Below are 18,794 nucleotides of genomic sequence, written 5' to 3'. Positions count from 1 at the left end.
TTACAGAATTCCTAATAACGACCAGCAGATGACAAAGGACCTATGTGCATCATTACCTTCATGGGGCATCAGGAGGGGTGGCAGCTATAGACCCTTGGGGGGAATAGCAAGGGGGCGCAGGGCTTAAGCACCCCCCACCCCCTGTCAGAGAGAAGTATTCTGTGCCCAAGCAGCCCCCAGACCCTGGGGTTGTCCGCTGGTCTCCACGGCCCCCTCCATTCTCCATGTGTCCCCAAACCCTGTCGTGTTGTGGGGGTGTCTGCCCTCATGTTTTCTTAATCGCTCCCAGTTGTCCAACAGACTGGTTTTTGAACTCGGGAGACAATCAGAGTCATCTGGAGAGCTGTCTAATGTATTAAGGGTCTGAGCACATGCTGAGCTGAATCCCGAGGTTCTGACCTGGGGGTCCCCAGGTCGGGCCCTGGCATGCCCGCCCCCATAGAACACTCATTCGAAGGGTGCTAGGTCCTAGTCATGACCTTTGGGTAGGGCTCCGTGAAGGAGGAGGCTGGGGTCTTGAGAGAGCTCCAGAATGTTCCCTGCAGACAAGAAGGTCCTTTTTGTACCTCGGGGCATTAACTTGACAAATGTTTGTGGACTGCCCACCAAGCACTGGGCTGAGCTGCGAGGGTTCCTAGATGCAGTCCCTGCCTGCCTGGGCATCTGAGATTTTTACAGGTGACCCAAGATCATGTCTGATTCTTTGAGCAGCTGATGGGCGAGGGGTAAGTGCTTATGCACTGGTGCCCAGCCCAGGATGTGGCTTGCATGGGGCCACAGGGGGACACTTGGAGACACTTGGGGCTCATTTCACCAGGTAGTTTAAGAGTTAACTCTTTAAAATATTGTAATTATTTAAGAGTTTAATACTTCAGATGACCTAGTGTATTATGTTCTTTCCTGAAATGTGCAGAGCAATTTTACGGATGAGAAAAAATCACGAGTTCCACTTTGCTCAGATACAAAATGAAGACACTAGGGGCCTAAGTAGACCACCACCTATGATACTGACGTCCTCCATGAGCTGGGAGAAACATAGAGGTGGGAATAATCTTTACAATGATGGAAGGAATTTCTATTATTACAAATTAAATGGCCCCATCAGAGAGGATATGTATTTTCAGATTATGTTCTAGAAGAGTAGAATGCCAAGGCATGCCCTCCTACACTGGAACTTGACCAAAGCCCAGAGCCTTTTTCAAGGCGGCCTTAAATTCTTTGTTCCGAAGACAGTAGATCAGTGGGTTGATGATTGGGGTGAGGACGGTGTACAGAACAGAAATGAGCTTGTTGGAGCTCCGGGAATCAATGGCCTGGGGCCGGACATACATGAAAAGCAAGGCCGTATAGAAGATGGTGACCACGGTGAGGTGGGAGGCACAAGTGGAGAAGGCCTTCCAGCGGCCAGTGGCAGAAGGGATGCTCAGGACAGCCACAGAGATGTGCCCGTAGGAGAGCACGGTGGCCACGAGGGGAAACACCAGGATGATGAAGGCCAAGATGAAGTCCACCAGCTCTGCCGTGGAGAAGTCTGTGCAGGCCAGTTTGAGGATGGGGGAAATGTCACAGAAGAAGTGGTTCAGGACGTTGGAGCCACAGAACGTGGCACTGGAGATGAAGTATACCTTGATGGCGGAGATGGAGAAGCCGCTCACAAAGGAGAAGACCACCAGCTGCACGCAGAGCCCCCAGGTCATGATGACCTGGTAGCGCAGGGGGTGGCAGATGGCCACATAGCGATCGTAGGCCATGGAGGCCAGGAGCACGCACTCAGTGCACACCAAGGAGCTGAAGAAGTACAGCTGGGTCATGCAGCCAATAAACGAGATGTGTTTCTGCTGCAGGAGGAAACCGCCCAGCATCTTGGGGATGATGTCAGAGACGTACCAGATTTCCAGGGAAGACATAATGCCCAGAAAGTAGTACATGGGCCTATGGAGGGAGGAACTGGTCTGGACGGTGAGGATGATGGCCAAGTTCTCCACCAGCACGAAGAGGTAGGTGAGCAGGAAGAGGAGGAAGAGCACGTACTGCAGCCAAGGGGCCGTGGGGAAGCCCAGTAGGATGAACGCGCTGACCTTGGTGACATTCTCTCCCCTCATCCTTGTGTGCTAGGAGCCTGCAAAACACCATCATTCCAGAGTAAGGGGCTGTGGGTCCTTGGGGGAGAAGGCCAAGCTCACCCTGCAGGAGAGTTTTGACCCAGAGATTGGACGCTTGACTCCATGAGCAGCAGAGGGAGCAGAAACTGTCTCAAGTGAAGCTTTTCCCATCGGAGTTTCCTAGTGTCTGTGGCAGGTCATGCTAAGAACAGGGGCTCTGGGAATGCCTGCCACACCCTCCCCAACATATCCCATGATGATCCTATTTTCCTACAGGCTGGAGGTCTCCTAAGATTCTAAAGACAATTAGTTCTGCAGCCAGCCTTGCTTGGGCCTTTTGGTGGTCATCTGGCAAGCTCTTTCTAAATCAGTGGATACTGACTTTTCTGCTTGGTTTCAGAGTTGATTTTGTAAGAGGAAGGGATAGCACCATATCCCACCCCCAGCTCATGGGGGTGGGATATGGTGTCCTAGTTTAGTCAGACCCTGGACCCAGACACACTCACAAGGCTGGGGTTTTGGGGAGCAGTAGCAATCTCCCAGGCCAAGGGGGAAGAGCGGTCACATACCTATCTTTGTGCCATCTCAAAACCCCTGAAAATATGACAAAGGAGTAAAATGATAAAAACCCAGGGGCGCCCGGGTGGCTCAGCTGGTTAAGTGTCTGCCCTCAGTTCAGGTCGTGATCCTGGGGTCCTGGGACCGAGTCTGGAGTCTGGTATGTATGGGGTTCCCCACAGGGCTTGCTCCTTCCTCTGCCCCTCCTCTGCTTGTGTGTGCTCGACCTCTCCCTCTCTCTCAAATAAATTAAAAAAAAATCTTCAAAAAAAGATAAAAAGCCATAACATCAAAATATCAAAAGAGACCAGGAGGGGGGAATATCAGCAAGGGGAGGACTTTGAACCAATTCTGGGGGAAAGAAAGCAGATGGCAGAAAGGTGGCTGGGGCAACAAGATCAGAGAGGTCTACCATTAAAAAGGGGAATTACAGACCAATATCCCTGATGAACACAGATGCCAAAATATTCAACAAGATCCTAGCCAAGAGGATCCAATGGTATATTAAAAGGATTATTCACCAAGACCAGGTGCACTGGGCCGGGCACCAAGCATGATTGTCAATACACAAGACGAGCTCCATGAACCCAAAGGGGAGTGAACGGGATGTGAAGCATGGAAAAAAAGAGTTGCAGATGATAATGTGACTGAGCCAAAGATGCCAAAGGAGATATGGTACCAGCACACAGTTGCTCCCTCTTCCCTCTTCTCCTAGTCCTCAAGTCCCAGAGAACTTTCCTAGAAAATACAAAAATAGAGGGAAACCCTCATGATGCAGGAAGCTAGGGAGGACAGTGGGCCATGCACCCAGCACCCATAGGATGTCACCAGACTTCTGGACGTGGAAGAGAAGAAATACTAATGAATCCAACCTACCTGCAATCGTGCAGGAGTGCTGTGGCTCAGGGGACACAAAGTGGGAATTTGACCCAAGTTCTCCAAGTAGGAGAGCCCAGTGGAGGAAGCTGTATGACTCATGGAGAACTGTTTGTCACTGCAAATAAGTGGGACTTACAGGGGTGCTGGTGGCTGGCCCCAGGCTCAGAAGGTTGTAAAGGGGTAGGTCGCCAGCAACTCAAGGTCCCAGGGGAGACCAATATTGGAACTTCAAAATGCTAAGGGCATCTAGACAGAATAAAATATATTTTATAAAATGGAATATCAGTGGAATTAGCTTTACTTTTCACAAATCTTTAGGGCCCAGAAAACAACAGAGAAACCTTTACACACTTCTGGGATGGACAGATGGCCGATCCAGTAGAGGGATGAAGGCTGTGGGCAAGAATACAGTGTCCAGACCCATTACATGAGATGCTTTCCACACAACCTGTTCTGAACATGGGGCTGATCAACGCTTCCTCCATGGGAAACTCAAACATCACAGCCATTAGCTTCAGAAGGGAAAGTCCCAGCCCAGGCTATCAGCACACAGAGAGGAATGAGGAGGGAAAGTGAACACAACCAACACAGCAATTCTCCAACTGTTGTCGCTAGACTTACAGAACAAAATGGGAATGTCAGTCCTTGTGGCTCGAGAAGATAGATAATGCAAAATAATAATAATGAGAATTCAATGGGGAAAAAAAAGGAGACAGAAATTGGGTTTGGAGACAGAAACTGGGTTTACAGACATCAGGGAAAACCTGGGACATGCAATGATTATAATGAGGAAAATCTGTGTCTGTTGCCTCATTTCTCAGAGGAGGACATCAAAGGGTTATGTCTTGTTCTTGGAGTTTATAATGAGAGTGACATCAATTCTTAACATTTTTTTTAATTTTTTATTTTTTATAAACATATATTTTTATCCCCAGGGGTACAGGTCTGTGAATCACCAGGTTTACACACTTCACAGCACTCACCAAAGCACATACCCTCCCCAATGTCCAACCCCCCTCCCCCCACTTAACATTTTTGAAGTAAATAATAGTACCCAAAAGGACATGAACCCTATAAAGCCTGAAAGGACAACTCCAGAATGTAGAAGTAAGGGAAACATCAAGAGAGTGTGTAAATAAGGTGGGACAGTCACAGGAAAAGAAATGCTTTGGCCATGACAATAAATGTAAACAGAATAAAATTTGGCAAAAGGAGAAGACTCTCAGCGTGTGAGAGAGATCTACGACAATATGTGTCTTTACAGAATATGTGTCATTACAGAATATGGGTGGTCTGCGGAATGAAACACTCGGGGAGGGTGACGTTATAGGCTTAGCTGGGTGTGTCCAACACACAACAAGAAAGCCTGATTTCAGAATTAATATTGGATCAGGTAACACTCAAGGCCTCAAATGGTCAGTCTACTTTATGAACCTTCTGGTCCCTGGCATGACCACCACCCAGTCCACAGTGGCTTTGCTGTGAGGAGAAGCATCCAGAAGGAAGGAGGCCACAGATGGGCATGCATCGCTCGGGCCGCGACAAACCCCCATGGCAAGAATGGGTGAGGATGTGGAGTGTCAGAGTAACAGGGCTTACAGGTTGATTGGAGGGCTATTAACTCAGTACCTTGAAAAAAGGGTGGGCTGGAATGCAAGCTGGTGCAACCTCTCTGGAAAACAGCATGGAGGTTCCTCAAAATGTTGAAAATAGAACTGCCCTATGACCCAGCAATTGCACTATTGGGTATTTACCCTAAAGATATAAATGTAGTGATCCAAAGGGGCACGTGTACTCGAATGTTTATAGCAGCAATGTCCACAATAGCCAAACTATGGAAAGAACCTAGATGTCCATCAACAGATGAATGGATCAAGAAGATGTGGTATATATACACAATGGAATACTATGCAGCCATCAAAAGAAATGAAATCTTGCCATTTGCGACAACATGGATGGAACTAGAGCGTATCATGCTTAGCGAAATAAGTCAAGCAGAGAAAGACAACTATCATATGATCTCCCTGATATGAGGAAGTGGTGATGCAACATGGGGGCTTAAGTGGGTAGGAGAAGAATAAATGAAAGAAGATGGGATTGGGAGGGAGACAAACCATAAGTGACTCTTAATCTCACAAAACAAACTGAGGGTTGCTGGGGGGAGGGGGTTTGGGAGAAGGGGGTGGTATTATGGACATTGGGGAGGGTATGTGTTTTGGTGAGTGCTGTGAAGTGTGTAAACCTGGTGATTCACAGACCTGTACCCCTGGGGATAAAAATATATGTTTATAAAAAATTAAAAAAATTATAAAAAAAAAAGAAAAAGAAAAAAGGGAAGTGCCCACAGAAAATCTGGAAAAAATTCTCTGCAGCAGCATAAAAAGTCCACCAGATTTCCAAAGTAGACATCACAGATCCCCCAATTTCTTAAAAGCGATGGAACAAAAAAATCTAAACCAGTTAACATCAGACTAAACACAACAGCTAAGCATGTGGAAAAGAAGACAGCTTCTGCTAATGAGTTCCCATGTCTGCGAGGAAATCAGAACCACAGTCACAGACCGAGTAGGACGTGACACAGCAACACTTACGTGTGACTTGGCCAGACAGGTGTCGGTGTGCGAGTCTGTGCTTCTAATGGCTTTTACTGTTTAGCCAGAAAGGAGGGGAAAAAATAAATAAGTATTCCATTCAAAAAGTTAGAAAATGGGGGTACCTGGGTGGCTCAGTGGGTTAAACCTTTGCCTTCGGCTCATGTTATGATCTCAGGGTCCTGGGATCAAGTCCTACATAGGGGTCTCTGGTCAGCGGAGAGTCTGCTTCCCCCTCTCTCTCTGCCTGCTGCTCTGCCTACTTGTGATCTCTCTTTCTGTCAAATAAATAAATAAAATTTTTAAAAAGTCAGAAAATGTATTAAGCCAATCTGAGGACAAACAGAGGAAAGAAAAGGGAAAAAATATATTTTAATTAGGTAAAAGAATAGGATTTGCTTCTATTTGATCAATTTGCCTCTATGGATCAATAGAGGAAACAATGGGCTTAGAGGAAGCCTCGGAGTGGGGAGCAGTAACACAGACAAAGCCCAGCTGGTCCAACAAATGTGAAAATAGGGAGCATGCAGGCATCATTTTAATGATGAAAGAAGGTACCAGCTACAGAGAGAGATTCACCAAGGGATAGAAGAAGGCTCAGCAGCATCTATAAAGCACCTACTATGTGTCCTTGAGTGGCCGTCCTGCAGTGTCACTATCCATGAGCGTCCCCGTGTCCCGAAAGCAGCTGTGGAATGCAAAGCTTAGGGTCTGGGGCAGAGGGATGACTTTCTGAGAGACTGACAAGTAGAAACAGAAAGCCCACCAGCATCATCACGATAGAAATCTGGGGATTGCTGGAGTCTTTGCAGAGGAACCCAGATGCTTCTTCCCCCGCCCGTACCTCCCATTTCCCGGGGTTGGCTTCCCCGTGCTCTCTAAACTATTGCAGGGAAGGTGAAGTGCATCTCACTGCAGATTCCTAACAGCACAGAAACCCGCAGGCACTGCACAAAAGGAAAGCTACATGCCGACCGCCCAGCTTGTTTTGCTAGCAAATAGGGCAATATATTAAAAAGGCACCTGTCACCCACCATCTTGATCTATTTCAGGGCTGCACAGAGAGCTCACAATTAGCAAATCCATTCAAATGATCACAGTGACAGCCTAGCTGATGCTGAAAAGCTTTGACTGAAAACTATGCCAATGTTTTATACATTTTTCACCTGGGAGAAATGGCTTAGATTAATAGGATAAATAAACACTGCCTCAGCCCACAGCCTACAGCATCCCCAGAGCTGAATATGAGTGTCCCTCCCATTCTTCTGAGATCAGTACAGAGACAGGTCCTTGTGAAAACATGCTGGGACCCACTACATAGGGGGTAAAGAAATAGACCAAATTCTCTCCAACATTCGTTGTTTCTTACCTTGTTAATTTTTGCCATTCTAACTGGTATAATGTGGAACCCTCTTACACTGTTAATGGGAATGCAAGCTAGTGCAGCCACTTTGGAAAACAGTATGGAGGTTCCTCAAAAAGTTAAAAATAGAGCTACCGTATGACCCTGCAATTGCACTACTGGGTATTTACCCTAAAGATACAGATGTAGAGACAAGAAGGGGCACATGCACCCCAATGTTCATAGCAACAACAGCCACAACCCCCGAACTGTGGAAGGAACCAAGATGCACTTCAACAGACAAATGGATAAAAAAGATGAGGTCCATATATACAATAGAATATTATGCCTCCATCAGAAAGGATGAATACCCAACTTTTGTATCAACATGGACGGGACTGGAGGAGATTATGCTGAGTGAAATAAGTCAAGCAGAGAGAGTCAATTATCATACGGTCTCACTTACTTGTGGAACATAAGGAATAACACGGAGGACATTGGGAAAAGGAGAGAAGGGAGTTGGGGGAAATCGGAGGGGGAGACAAACCATGAGAGACTGTGGACTCTGGGAAACAAACTAAGGGTTTTGGAGTGGAGGGATGGGGGGTTAGGTGAGACTGGTGTTGGGTATTAAGGAGGGCACGGATTGCATGGAGCACTGGGTGTTATATGTAAACAATGAATCATAGATCACTGCATCAAAAACTAATGATGTACTATATGGTGACAAACATAATAATAAAAATAAAAATAAATATACAAAATTGTCCTTGTTTCCACATAACCTGGCTTTTAATCTAGAAAGCCCAGAACATTATTACAATTGATTAAGGGATCTCAAAGTGAGTATTAAACATGCAGTCATCTCATATACCAGCAATTATGAATAAGAATGCTCCATGATGAAAAAAACATAATATTGCAAGATCAATATCGCCAAACTGATTTCAAAAATTCACTCAATTACTGTTGAAATCTCATCAAACCTTATTTTTCTCAAAAACATGAAGAAATAATTCTTAAAACCATCTGAAAATGTGAACACCTAGGAAAAGCCATGAACATGCAGGAAAAAAAGGAGACTAATGAAAGGGACTTCCTATGCTGGATCGAGCATAAAAACGAAGATACTGCTTTAATGAAAGAAATATTAAGAACAGTGACCCATACAGAAACACAATATAGGAACAATAAGAAAGCACTAAAAACGCAGCTGAGGGTATCCAGGCATGTAATCAGCAAGGTAAGGGTGGATGGCTTAGTAAGTGACTTAAGGCTGAGGTGCTGGACTCCATATCTGCCCAGAGACACAGAAGGACCTCTTCTCCCCTTTACATCAGGAGCTGAGCTACTGACGGCTGCCACATCGGGGGCGTGACTGCCGGTCCTACAGCCCCGGGCTCCCTTCCCATGGACACAGGGGACGCGAGCACAGACCGGCCCCCGCAGGTGGTGTCCACTTACAGGGGATCCACTAGTTAGAACTCAATCCAAGATGATTACTGACATTTCAGATGCACATCCGGAGTTGGGGGATCTACTGTGGGCGCAATGAGAATCTGAGCGACATCTGTACCATCGGGTCCCAGACACCACTGTGCTACCATGTTTCCACTCTGTCCTTCACTTTCTTTCAGAAATCTGGACATTTTCACTGTAACGATCATTTTGGAAAACCAGAACATTCTTGTTGAAACACAGATTTCTGGCTTCTCTTGAACAATTGGGAGGTCGGGGGCAATGTGGCCCCTCCTTGCTGCACACCCACCACGTACAAGACCCTCTGCACTGTGGGCAGCACCTGCCAGCCCCTCAGCTGCTGGCCCAGCTGCGGAGCTGCTGCTGCTCGCCCCGCTTTCCAGGCACTCTTCTCTCCTTCGAGCTGGCTCTGCTGGGGCTTTGCACCTCTTAGAGGAGAAAAGAAGTCTCCTCTCTCACATATATGCTCACCTGCAGCCATGGTTTGTTTCCTGCCTTCCTCCACCACCAGCTGGCTTCTGTCCCCACACACCCCAGCCTGGCCATCTTGCAGATGCCCGGGACCAACCTGTCGCTAGTTTCCGGGTACGTGTGTCACTCCCCGCCGTTTCTGCCCTTGGGAGTGTGGCCCCAGGCTTCTGTTCACACTGTCCTCACGGAGTGCAAACACCTGCCTGGTGTCTTTCATGGTTGTGCCCGGATGACTACCCCAGGTCCTCCCTGATTTCCCTACGAACTCCACTGGGGCATCCAGCCAACGACAGGAGACCTCCCCTGGCCACAGAGTTCACACCCTTCTTGGGCTCTTCATCTGTGGAAATGGCATCACCTGTCCAGGCCAGAAACCCAGCTTCTGCTCCTCTCTCCCCTCTTCCCCGCTCGCACAGCTCTGCAGGCATGGAGTCCTGCCCACAGCACTTCCTAAATGTCTCCAGAACCAGTTCTCTTGCCTCCACACCATGCCCCCCATCCAGCTTCCATCGTCCCCACCCTAGATGACTGCCACTGCCTCAGATGGCACTCCTCCAGTCTTTCCTTCCTCCCCCTGCTCTGGGGTCTGTGTGGCAGAGAGTGGCATGTGAGACACTGCCCCCACCACATCTGTCAAGTGTCCTTAGCATAAATGTCATGCCCTGTGCTCCTGTCCCTCGTGAGCCACAGTGTCCTGCCTGGGAGATCCCAGCTGGTCCTGAGAGCAGCTTGCTCAGTGCCCTCTGGCCCCACCCTGGGCCAAACTCAGTCCAGACACAGCTTCTTCCTGAAGGGCTCCCATGAGCCCCCAGCACTGCCACTCAATGCCCCCCAGAAGTGGAGAATGCTACAGTGTCTCCCAGGCATCTGCCTCCATTAGCATTTGGGTGCAGAGGGAAAAAGCACGCATTAGGAAAGACAGGATGGTGAGGAGCATGGTTTCTGGTGTGCTGGGAGCAGAGGTTTGCGGGGGCCAGACATGGGGGCCTCCCACACCAGCCCAGGGTGTCTGAGCCCACAGAGAATCAAGGCAGGCTGTCACCTGGAGCTTCCCACTTATTCACCTGCCCAGATTTGCTAAGCGCCTACTATGCGGCAGTCATAGCATCAAGGCAATGGGGATAAATCAGGAAAGAAAGCAGTCTTAGGCTTCAGCCTTCGTAGAGAGTACATTCTAGTAGAGGCAGAGAAGACGGGCCACAAGTAACACTCACTGTAGAGAAGTAACTGCTTAGTATGCAGGAAAGCACAGGGAGGAGAGTGGTCCAGGTGGCACAGCTGGGGTGCTGGGGGCCCGAGCGAGGGTCACGAGAAGGCGACTCAGAGGCAGAGTCTCGAAGGAGTTGCGTGTTAGCTACGGGGCTATCGTGGGGACACGGGAGCCGTGTCAGGGGTGCATGGAGGGCAGCGTGGAACACACGCAGAGCAAGAATCAGCATTTAAACAAGAGTCTTCCAAAAGGTGACTTGGGCAGGTCAGGGACAGTTTGGGGGAAACCTGCTCAGGTCCCCAGGTATGAGCAGCAGCAGAGGGAGGAGCCCACATGGCAGAGAGACCAGACAGGAGGTCTGGGGTCTTCAAGACTGAGAGTGTGCTCCCATCCCTTTCCATGCGAATCCTCAGACCCGTAGAGTCTCACCCTGACCTGATGTGCAGGGGTGAGGGCTCTGTCCAGCTGCTAGTTTAGGGGGAAGCTTGGGTTTTGTCCGGGATTCGAGCTCAGCACTGGAATGCAGGCTTCATTAGAGGCTAGGGCTGGAGCTGCCCAATGTGTCTGCTCAGGGGCACCGGTCCCACCATGACCGGGTCAGGGCCAGGGAGCAGGTCCCACTGAAGGGTCCACAACTCTCTGACCCTTTGTCCGCCTGGACCATGCAGAGCATTTCAGGGACGCAAGCTTGGTGTTTCTTTGGATCGTTCTGCACTTTCCAGTTTTAAGGCAAATGTGCAGTTATTTCTGGCCTTGTCCAAGACAGGGAAATGGAGGCTTAAAGGAGTGAGAGCTGGGAGTGTGGGCAGTGAAGGGAAGAGCGAGCAGGGCGGAGTGAGGGGCAGTGGGGGAGGTGGGCAGGGCAGTCCTCCCCTGACGCTGGGACCCATCGGTGCCCCGCGAGGGCACAGGCAGGAGTGAGGTGGTACTTTGGAAGCAGGCCCTGCTGCCGCCCCTTCTTCTCCCACCGGCCAGGCCCCTGCTCTGGCTTTGCTGCAAGTTGGGGGCTAGTCTCATTGACACCAGACTGAAAGTTGGCCCCTACTGAAACGTTCCTCCCTGCCCACTTTCAGCGGACTGCCGTCCCTTGTGAGGACAAAGGGGACAAGAGGGGACAGGCAGGTCGGGCCAAGGGACAGGGGGGCAGAGAGCAGGCGCGGGCTGGGCAGACCTGGGTGGTCCCTCCAGGTCCTGGAGGGGGAGGTGGACACCACTGCAGGGTGTGGACAAAGCAAAGCAGGTGGTGGATGAAGTGGGCAATGGGAGGAGGGGCTGTTCCCCTCGGGGGAAGATTTCAGAGCTCAGAGGGAGAGGAGGACGCTGGAGATACCGGTGAGGACGGGAGTGAAGCGTTGACATGCAGGGGTGCAGGGTGGGGAGGAAGTTCCCACACCGCCCACTTGGGACCAGAGGCCAGTGCCAGTGAGGGGTGACTCACCGCCTCACTCCTGCCATTTCCTTGAAAGACCAGGTCCAGAGGCTACCCAGACCACTACCTCGCTGAGAGGAAGGACGCCATGGGGACCTACCTGGGACAACTGCAGGCGTCACTGGCCGCCCTTCTCTCTGACACCCTGAGTGTGCAGCCCCTGGCAAGGCCTGGCCAGCCCCCAGAGCAACTTCTGGTTTAAAGGAGGCACCAGAGAGAAGGGACTGTTGGCTCCCTTCCCCATCATGCACAGAGGTGCAGACCCCAGGGTCCAATTACCCCGCTATTGAGAAGTAACTACCCCACACTGCCAATTAGCCCATAATCTCATGTCCGCAGGCCTCTGGCCCTGGTGACAGCAGCTGGCTGGGGGCCGAGCCCTGTCTGGCTTCTCTGCTGGCCAGCTCCCATGCCCCATCCAGGGTCCAGACCCCCTGAGCAAATAGCCTCCCTTGTCCGCTAGATCTCTGGGCACACAGCACTGTCCGCACAAGGACCTCTAGTACACTTCCCTTCAGGGCTGGGGAGGGGGATGACTCTGGCTCAGGAACAGGGGGCATTTTGGGGGGCGGTGACCATGGCCTGGTCCGGGGAGATGGACTCAGAGCAATGCTTCTTTACCTCAGAGTTCACGAATATTATTATTCACAAAGGGATAGGGAAATGCGAGTTTCTGGCATAAGGTAAGAACTTTCCCCACAATTATAATCAACCTAAAAACCACTGATGTGTCTAAGCCAAAAGAGGTCCATCTTGTAAATGTTTCCCAAGTTGGCAGAAGACAAGAGCAGCCTAGAGCCTTCTGGCCAAGGGGTCTAGGGGCCACACTTTGACAGCCACGGAGCTCAGGCACAGGGAAGGATGCAGTGGGGATGGTTGTCATTCTTATAAATGAATACTCCAGCTCACCAGCATCTTTCCTCCTCTCCGGAGAGCAGCCAATGGAAACAGAAAAGGATGGCCCCGGCTACAGGGCAGGTGGGCGAGCAGACACTTCAAGAACGAGAAGAGGCTGCAAAGAAGCACTTGGAAAATGCACAACACAGCTGTGAGCGGAACGCAAATCAAAGCCATGTGGACACCAGTCAGTGTTGTGGAAATAAAGCAGAGATGGCACCAAGTGCCAGGGTCATTTGGGCAGCGGGCAGTGGGCAGTGTCTGTACAGGTGCTAGAGGCCCTGCCAGTCTGGAAAGTAGCTTAACAGTTTCTTATAAAATTGAATGTTTGCTCACCCAGAGACCTGGGCACAAACGTCCACAGCAGCTCTGTTCATAATTGCCAGAAGCTGGAAAGGACCAGGACGCCTGTCAGCAGGTGAACAGACAAGCGGGGGTGGCCCATCCACACCCAAGTGCAATGCACAGTACCACAGACACAAACAGCCCTCCAGCAGCATGGATGGAACCCACATTCGCACTTGTCTGCTGTCCATCTGCATATCAGAGGTTTCAATGTGCATTTCCCTAATTGCTGATAAAATTAGGCCCCATCTGTATGTACATACGCTTATCGGCCAGCTGGCTGCCCACTTTCAGAAGCAAGTGCTTCCCTCATTTCTTGTTTCCGTTGGGTGCTCTGTATTTCTCTCATCGATCTGTAGGAATTCTTCGCCTCATTCGTATCTTTAGATATATTTTTGGAATTTTACATGAATTACATGTTCTCCCACTCTGTGTCTTGCCTCTTGATCCCCTTTCTAATTTCGTGATGCCCAGAAGAAACACTGGGCCACAGCCAGTCTGGGTGACCAGTCTCCCTGACCCAGCCCATGGGACGTGGGCCAAGGCTAGCGACTCCCCCCTCCTGGGAGAAGAATGAATTAACTCAAGCCTCTAAACCACGGGTGGTTATCACATTCTTTTACCCTGACAGATCTATAGGAACCCAGATTTAGAAAATCAGCTCATGGAATTGCCTTGGAAACAGTTCACAGTTTTGGGTAGACATCGGACCTACGCTGGCCCTGATGGGAAGATGCTATTTCTTATTCCGTTAACAGTTTCATTAGTTCATTTGTTCCTTTAGGTTGGCATTAATTCTTAACAACCTATTTAGAAATGTCTGCTTTCTCTGGAGTCGTAAAGACACCTGCCGCGTCTTGTTCTGAAGGCTGTTTGGATCTCCTTTGTGGCAAACCACTCACTCCTTTAGCTTCAGGCTTATTGCTATTTCTTTCCATCTGTCACTGATTTTAGCATAAAGTTTTCTACCCTGGGAAGGGACAGTACGTTGGGCCTCTGAGCTCCTCTGACTGCTGGTAACAGGACCAGTCTGACAAGTGCCTCCCCTTTATGCGGAGTGAGGCCACATAGGAGTGGAGCCAGGGGACCATCTCAACCACCAGGCGGAACAGCTGCCCTGTCTGTCAGCTCCAAGTTTTCCAGATAGGAAGTAGGCATGCTCCTCCCCATCAACCCTCAGGAAGTGTTGACATAAAGACTTAAAGTGTAGTTAGTGCTTGCTGAGCAATTGTCCGCACCTCTGGCCACAGCCCTGTACCCAGGAGAACCAATCATAGGGAAAAGGTGAGTCGAGAACCTAGCAATTTTCTGTCGGAGGTCATACACCCTATGGCTGCGGCAAGCAGCATTCTGGTCCAAAATCCCAGTGTTGGCCACTAGGCGGCACTCACGGGCTTCAACCCTGAACTCCAGTTTGTGAAGTGTGAGCTGTAAATCCTTCCACAATCATGTGTGAATGAATCATCAGGGCCAAGAGCTGCCATAGGGAGACTGCTTTCTGCAGTTCAGACACAGCCTGCTGTTGCCCAGACCCCCATTCAAATATGATCTCCTTTGGGGTGCAGTTAGAAGTTAGCGATACACCGAGACGTGGAAAGTGCAGCGCCGCAAATCCAAACAGTGCCATCACGCACTGGCTTCCTCCTTAGTTCCAGGGACAGGCAGTGGCTGCAGCTTATTTTCAGTCACCCATGGGACGTCACGGGGGTGATTCTGACTGTGTTATTCCTAAAAGTCTCACCATTTGCGTGTGCCCTGCCGTCTGTGCAGGATCTGTCTTACAGCCTCCGTGAGTCGCGCATATCAGCACCACACTCCGGCAGTCCCAGCTGGCTCCTCAGTTTCCGATATCATCGCGGTATCAACTGAGTGTTTTCTTACATTCAGAGTGCACCAAGTCCATGTTCTTTCTAACCAAATTATGACAGTGAGCTGGTGAATTCAGAGAACCCATGGCTGTTTGTATTGGGATCCTTTCACATGAAGGCAGACTGCAGCTGACTCCTATCTGAAATCAAGACTGAGACTGAGAAAAGAGCATTTGCAAGACACATCAGTTAAGAAATGGGAGAAAACATGAACAGACATTTCTCCAAAGAAGACACACAAATGGCCAACAGACACATGAAAAAAGATCCACATCACTGGGCATCAGGGAAATCCAAATCAAAACCACAATGACCTCGCAGAAGTCAGAATGGCTAAAATTAGCAAGTCAGGAGAAATAAATGTCAGTGAGGATACAGAGAAAGGGGAACCCTCCTACACAGTTGGTGGGAATGCAAGCTGGTGTAGCCACTCTGGAAAACAGCATGGAGGTTCCTCAGAAAGTTGAAAATAGAGCTACCTTATGACTCAGTAATTGCACTACTGGGTGTTTACCCCAAAGATACAAATGTAGTCATCTGAAGGGACACCTGCGCCCCAATGTTCATAGCAGCAATGCCCACAAAGCCAAACTGTGGAAAGAGCCCAAGGACAGATGTTCATTGACAGATGAATGGCTAGAGAAGATGTGGTTTATATATTTAAATGGAATATTATTCAGCCATCAGAAAGGACAAATGCATACAATGAACATCGTTGTAGATGATATAAGAAATAGCAAGGAGGATCCTAGGGGAAGGGAGGAAAAACTGAATGAGAAGCAATCAGAAAGGGAGAGAAACCATGAGAGACTCTTAATTCTAGGAAACAAACTGAGGGTTATTGAATGGGAGGTGGGCAGGGAGTGGGGTAACTGGGTGATGGGCATTAAGGAGGATAAGTGATGTGATGAGCACTGGGTGCTATATACAACTGATGAATTATTGAACTCTACATCTGAAGCTAATTATATACTATATGTTTGTTAATTGAATTTAAATTTTTAAAAATAGACATAAAAAAAGACACATCCCAGAATACATGTCTCTTTCAGCTTGCAGTATTTTTTGCACTATTGAAACCACAAAAAGAGCTGCTGGTGCTACTGGTGGTACTTCTTTATCAGGCCTGGTTGGTCTACTGTCAGCCTCCATGAGCCATCTGCCTTTCTCACACACCATATAGGACTAGTACACACAATTTATTTACAGAAGTTCTAGCTTCTAACATGTTGTTAATGAAAGTGGCAATCTCTTTCTGTGCACTAGGTATTCTACACTGCTTGAAATTAGCAACCTGAATGGGTTCAGACAATTCTATGGATTCTCATGTAGTACTTCCAATGAGTACTGTCTGAAGGGTGAGTTTATATGCCTTCTCTTTTATTTTGTTTTATTTTTAAAGATTCATTTATTTGAGAGATAAAAAGAGAGAGAGGAGGGACACACACACACACACACAGAGAGAGAGAGAAAGAGAGAGAGAGAGAGAGAGAGATAAGCAGATTCCCTGCTGAGCATGGAGCCCAATGCAGGGCTCAATCTCATGACCCTGAAATCATGACCTGAGTCAAAATCAAGAGTCATACACTTAACCCACAGAGCCACCCCAACACTGCTGCTCTCTCTTTTATAAAACTAGGTAGGGGGAGTGCTCCCTAGTTGGACATAATATTTATGCCAATAATATTTTCGTATAAGGGAGACACAGCCATTTACCAAGAGTTTTGGAAGCATAGTGCTTTAAGCTTCATGTCCCAGAGTCCCTTCAAATTTTTTCTCTACCCTCTGGCCATTTTGCCCACAAATACATATGGCTTTGGGGCCCCAACTAATGGTTGAGCCAGAAAACCCTGACCATTTGTTAGCCCTTATACTAAAGAATGAAAAATATTGATAAAGTCAAATACCACAACACATTTCTGAAAGGAAATAACAAAGACCTAAAATTAAATGGAGAGATATACCATATTCATGGATTAAAATTTTCAATATTATGAAGATGTTAATTCTCCCCAACTTGATTTATTTATTCAATAACACATTCAAAATCAAAATGCCATCAGGCCTTAGAAATTGAAAATCTTACTATATACTTTTTAAAAAATTTTATGTTATTTTATTTTTTTTCAGTCTTCCAAAATTCATTGTTTATGCACCACACCCAGTGCTCCATGCAATACATGCCCTCCATGATACCCACCACCAAGCTTACCCCACCTCACCTCCCCAAAACCCTCAGTTTGTTTCTCAGGGTCCACAGTCTCTCATGGTTTGTCTCCCTCTCCGGTTTTCCCCAACTTATTTCTTCTCTTCATCTCCCAATGTCCTCCGTGTTATTCCTTTTGCTCCACAAGTAAGTGAAACCATATAATTGACTCTCTCTGCTTGTCTTATTTCACTCAACATAATCTCTCCCAGTCCCATCCATGTTGACAAAAATGTTGGGTATTCATCCTTTCTGATGGAGGCATAATATTCCATTGTATATATGGACCTTATCTTCTTTATCCATTTATTTGTTAAAGGGCATCTTGGCTCTTTCCACAGTTTGGCAATTGTGGCCACTGCTGCTATGATCATTGGGGTACAGATGGCCCTTATTTTCACTGCATCTGTATCTTTGGGGTAAATACCCAGTAGTGCAATTGCAGGGTCATAGGGAAGTTCTATTTTTAATTTCTTAAGGAATCTCCACACTCTTCTCTAAAGTGGCTGCACCAACTTGCATTCCCACCAACAGTATAAGACGGTTCCCCTTTCTCCACATCCTCTCCAACACTTTACTGTCTTGTTGATTTTGGCCATTTTAACTGGTGTAAGGTGGTATCTCCATGTGGTTTTGATTTGAATCTCCCTGATGGCTAATGATGATGAACATTTTTTCATGTATCAGTTAGCCATTTGTATATGTCTTCTTTGGAGAAGTGTCTGTTCATGTCCTCTGCCCATTTTTGACACGATTATCTGTTTTGTGTAAGTTGAGTTTGAGGAGTTCTTTTACTCTATAATTTTTACAGAAAAGAAAAAGTCATACAAGAGTCAAAATAAGTTAAGCAGAGAAAGATAATTATCACACGGTTTCATTCATATGTGGAACATAAGGAATAGCACAGGGGAGGGGAGGGAAAACTGAAAGAGAAGAAAGCAGAGAGGCAGACAAACCAGGAGAGACTCAGGACTCCAGGAAACAAACCGAAGGTTACAGAGGAGGGGTAGGTGGGAGGATGGGGTAACTGGGTGATGGGTATTAAGGAGAACATGTGTTGTGATGAGCCCTGGGTTTTATATGCAACTAATAAATCATTGAACATTACATCAAAAACTAATGAGGTACTGTATGTTGACTAACTAAACATAAAATTTTAAAAAAGGGGTCACAACCATTTTTGAAAAAGAAAAAACATTGTAAGATGTCTCCTAGCTGATTTTAAGATCTACTATAAAGTTACAGCAATCTAATCAATGTGAGATTGGTGTAAAGATAGATGTATAGTCCACTGGAACAGAATATACTATAACCCATAAATTAACTACATATAAAATGATAAACTGGTCTTTGAGAAAAGTGCCAAGGTAGGGAAAGTACAGACTTCAACAAATGATCCCCAAACGGTGGAAATAAA

The 18,794-nt window shown here is 47.8% G+C and overlaps 1 protein-coding gene across 1 annotated transcript; it reads right to left on the bottom strand.

Moving 5' to 3' along the window:
* Positions 1-1,163: 1,163 nt before the first annotated feature.
* On the bottom strand, positions 1,164-2,102 carry LOC131828155 (olfactory receptor 6B2-like). The gene has a single exon (XM_059168966.1). It carries the CDS (start codon positions 2,100-2,102, stop codon positions 1,164-1,166), a length of 939 nt encoding a protein of 312 aa, XP_059024949.1.
* Between the last annotated feature and the right edge of the window lie 16,692 nt (positions 2,103-18,794).

Source organism: Mustela lutreola, chromosome 3 (genome assembly GCF_030435805.1).
Source record: "Mustela lutreola isolate mMusLut2 chromosome 3, mMusLut2.pri, whole genome shotgun sequence".
NCBI lineage: Eukaryota > Metazoa > Chordata > Mammalia > Carnivora > Mustelidae > Mustela > Mustela lutreola.
Note: the sequence above shows the minus strand (reverse complement) of the source record. Positions and strands in the feature narration are given on the sequence as shown.

Excerpts from the sequence above, each read along its gene's own strand:
- LOC131828155 (XM_059168966.1), bottom strand. The coding sequence starts at position 2,102 with ATGAGGGGAGAGAATGTCACCAAGGTCAGCGCGTTCATCCTACTGGGC.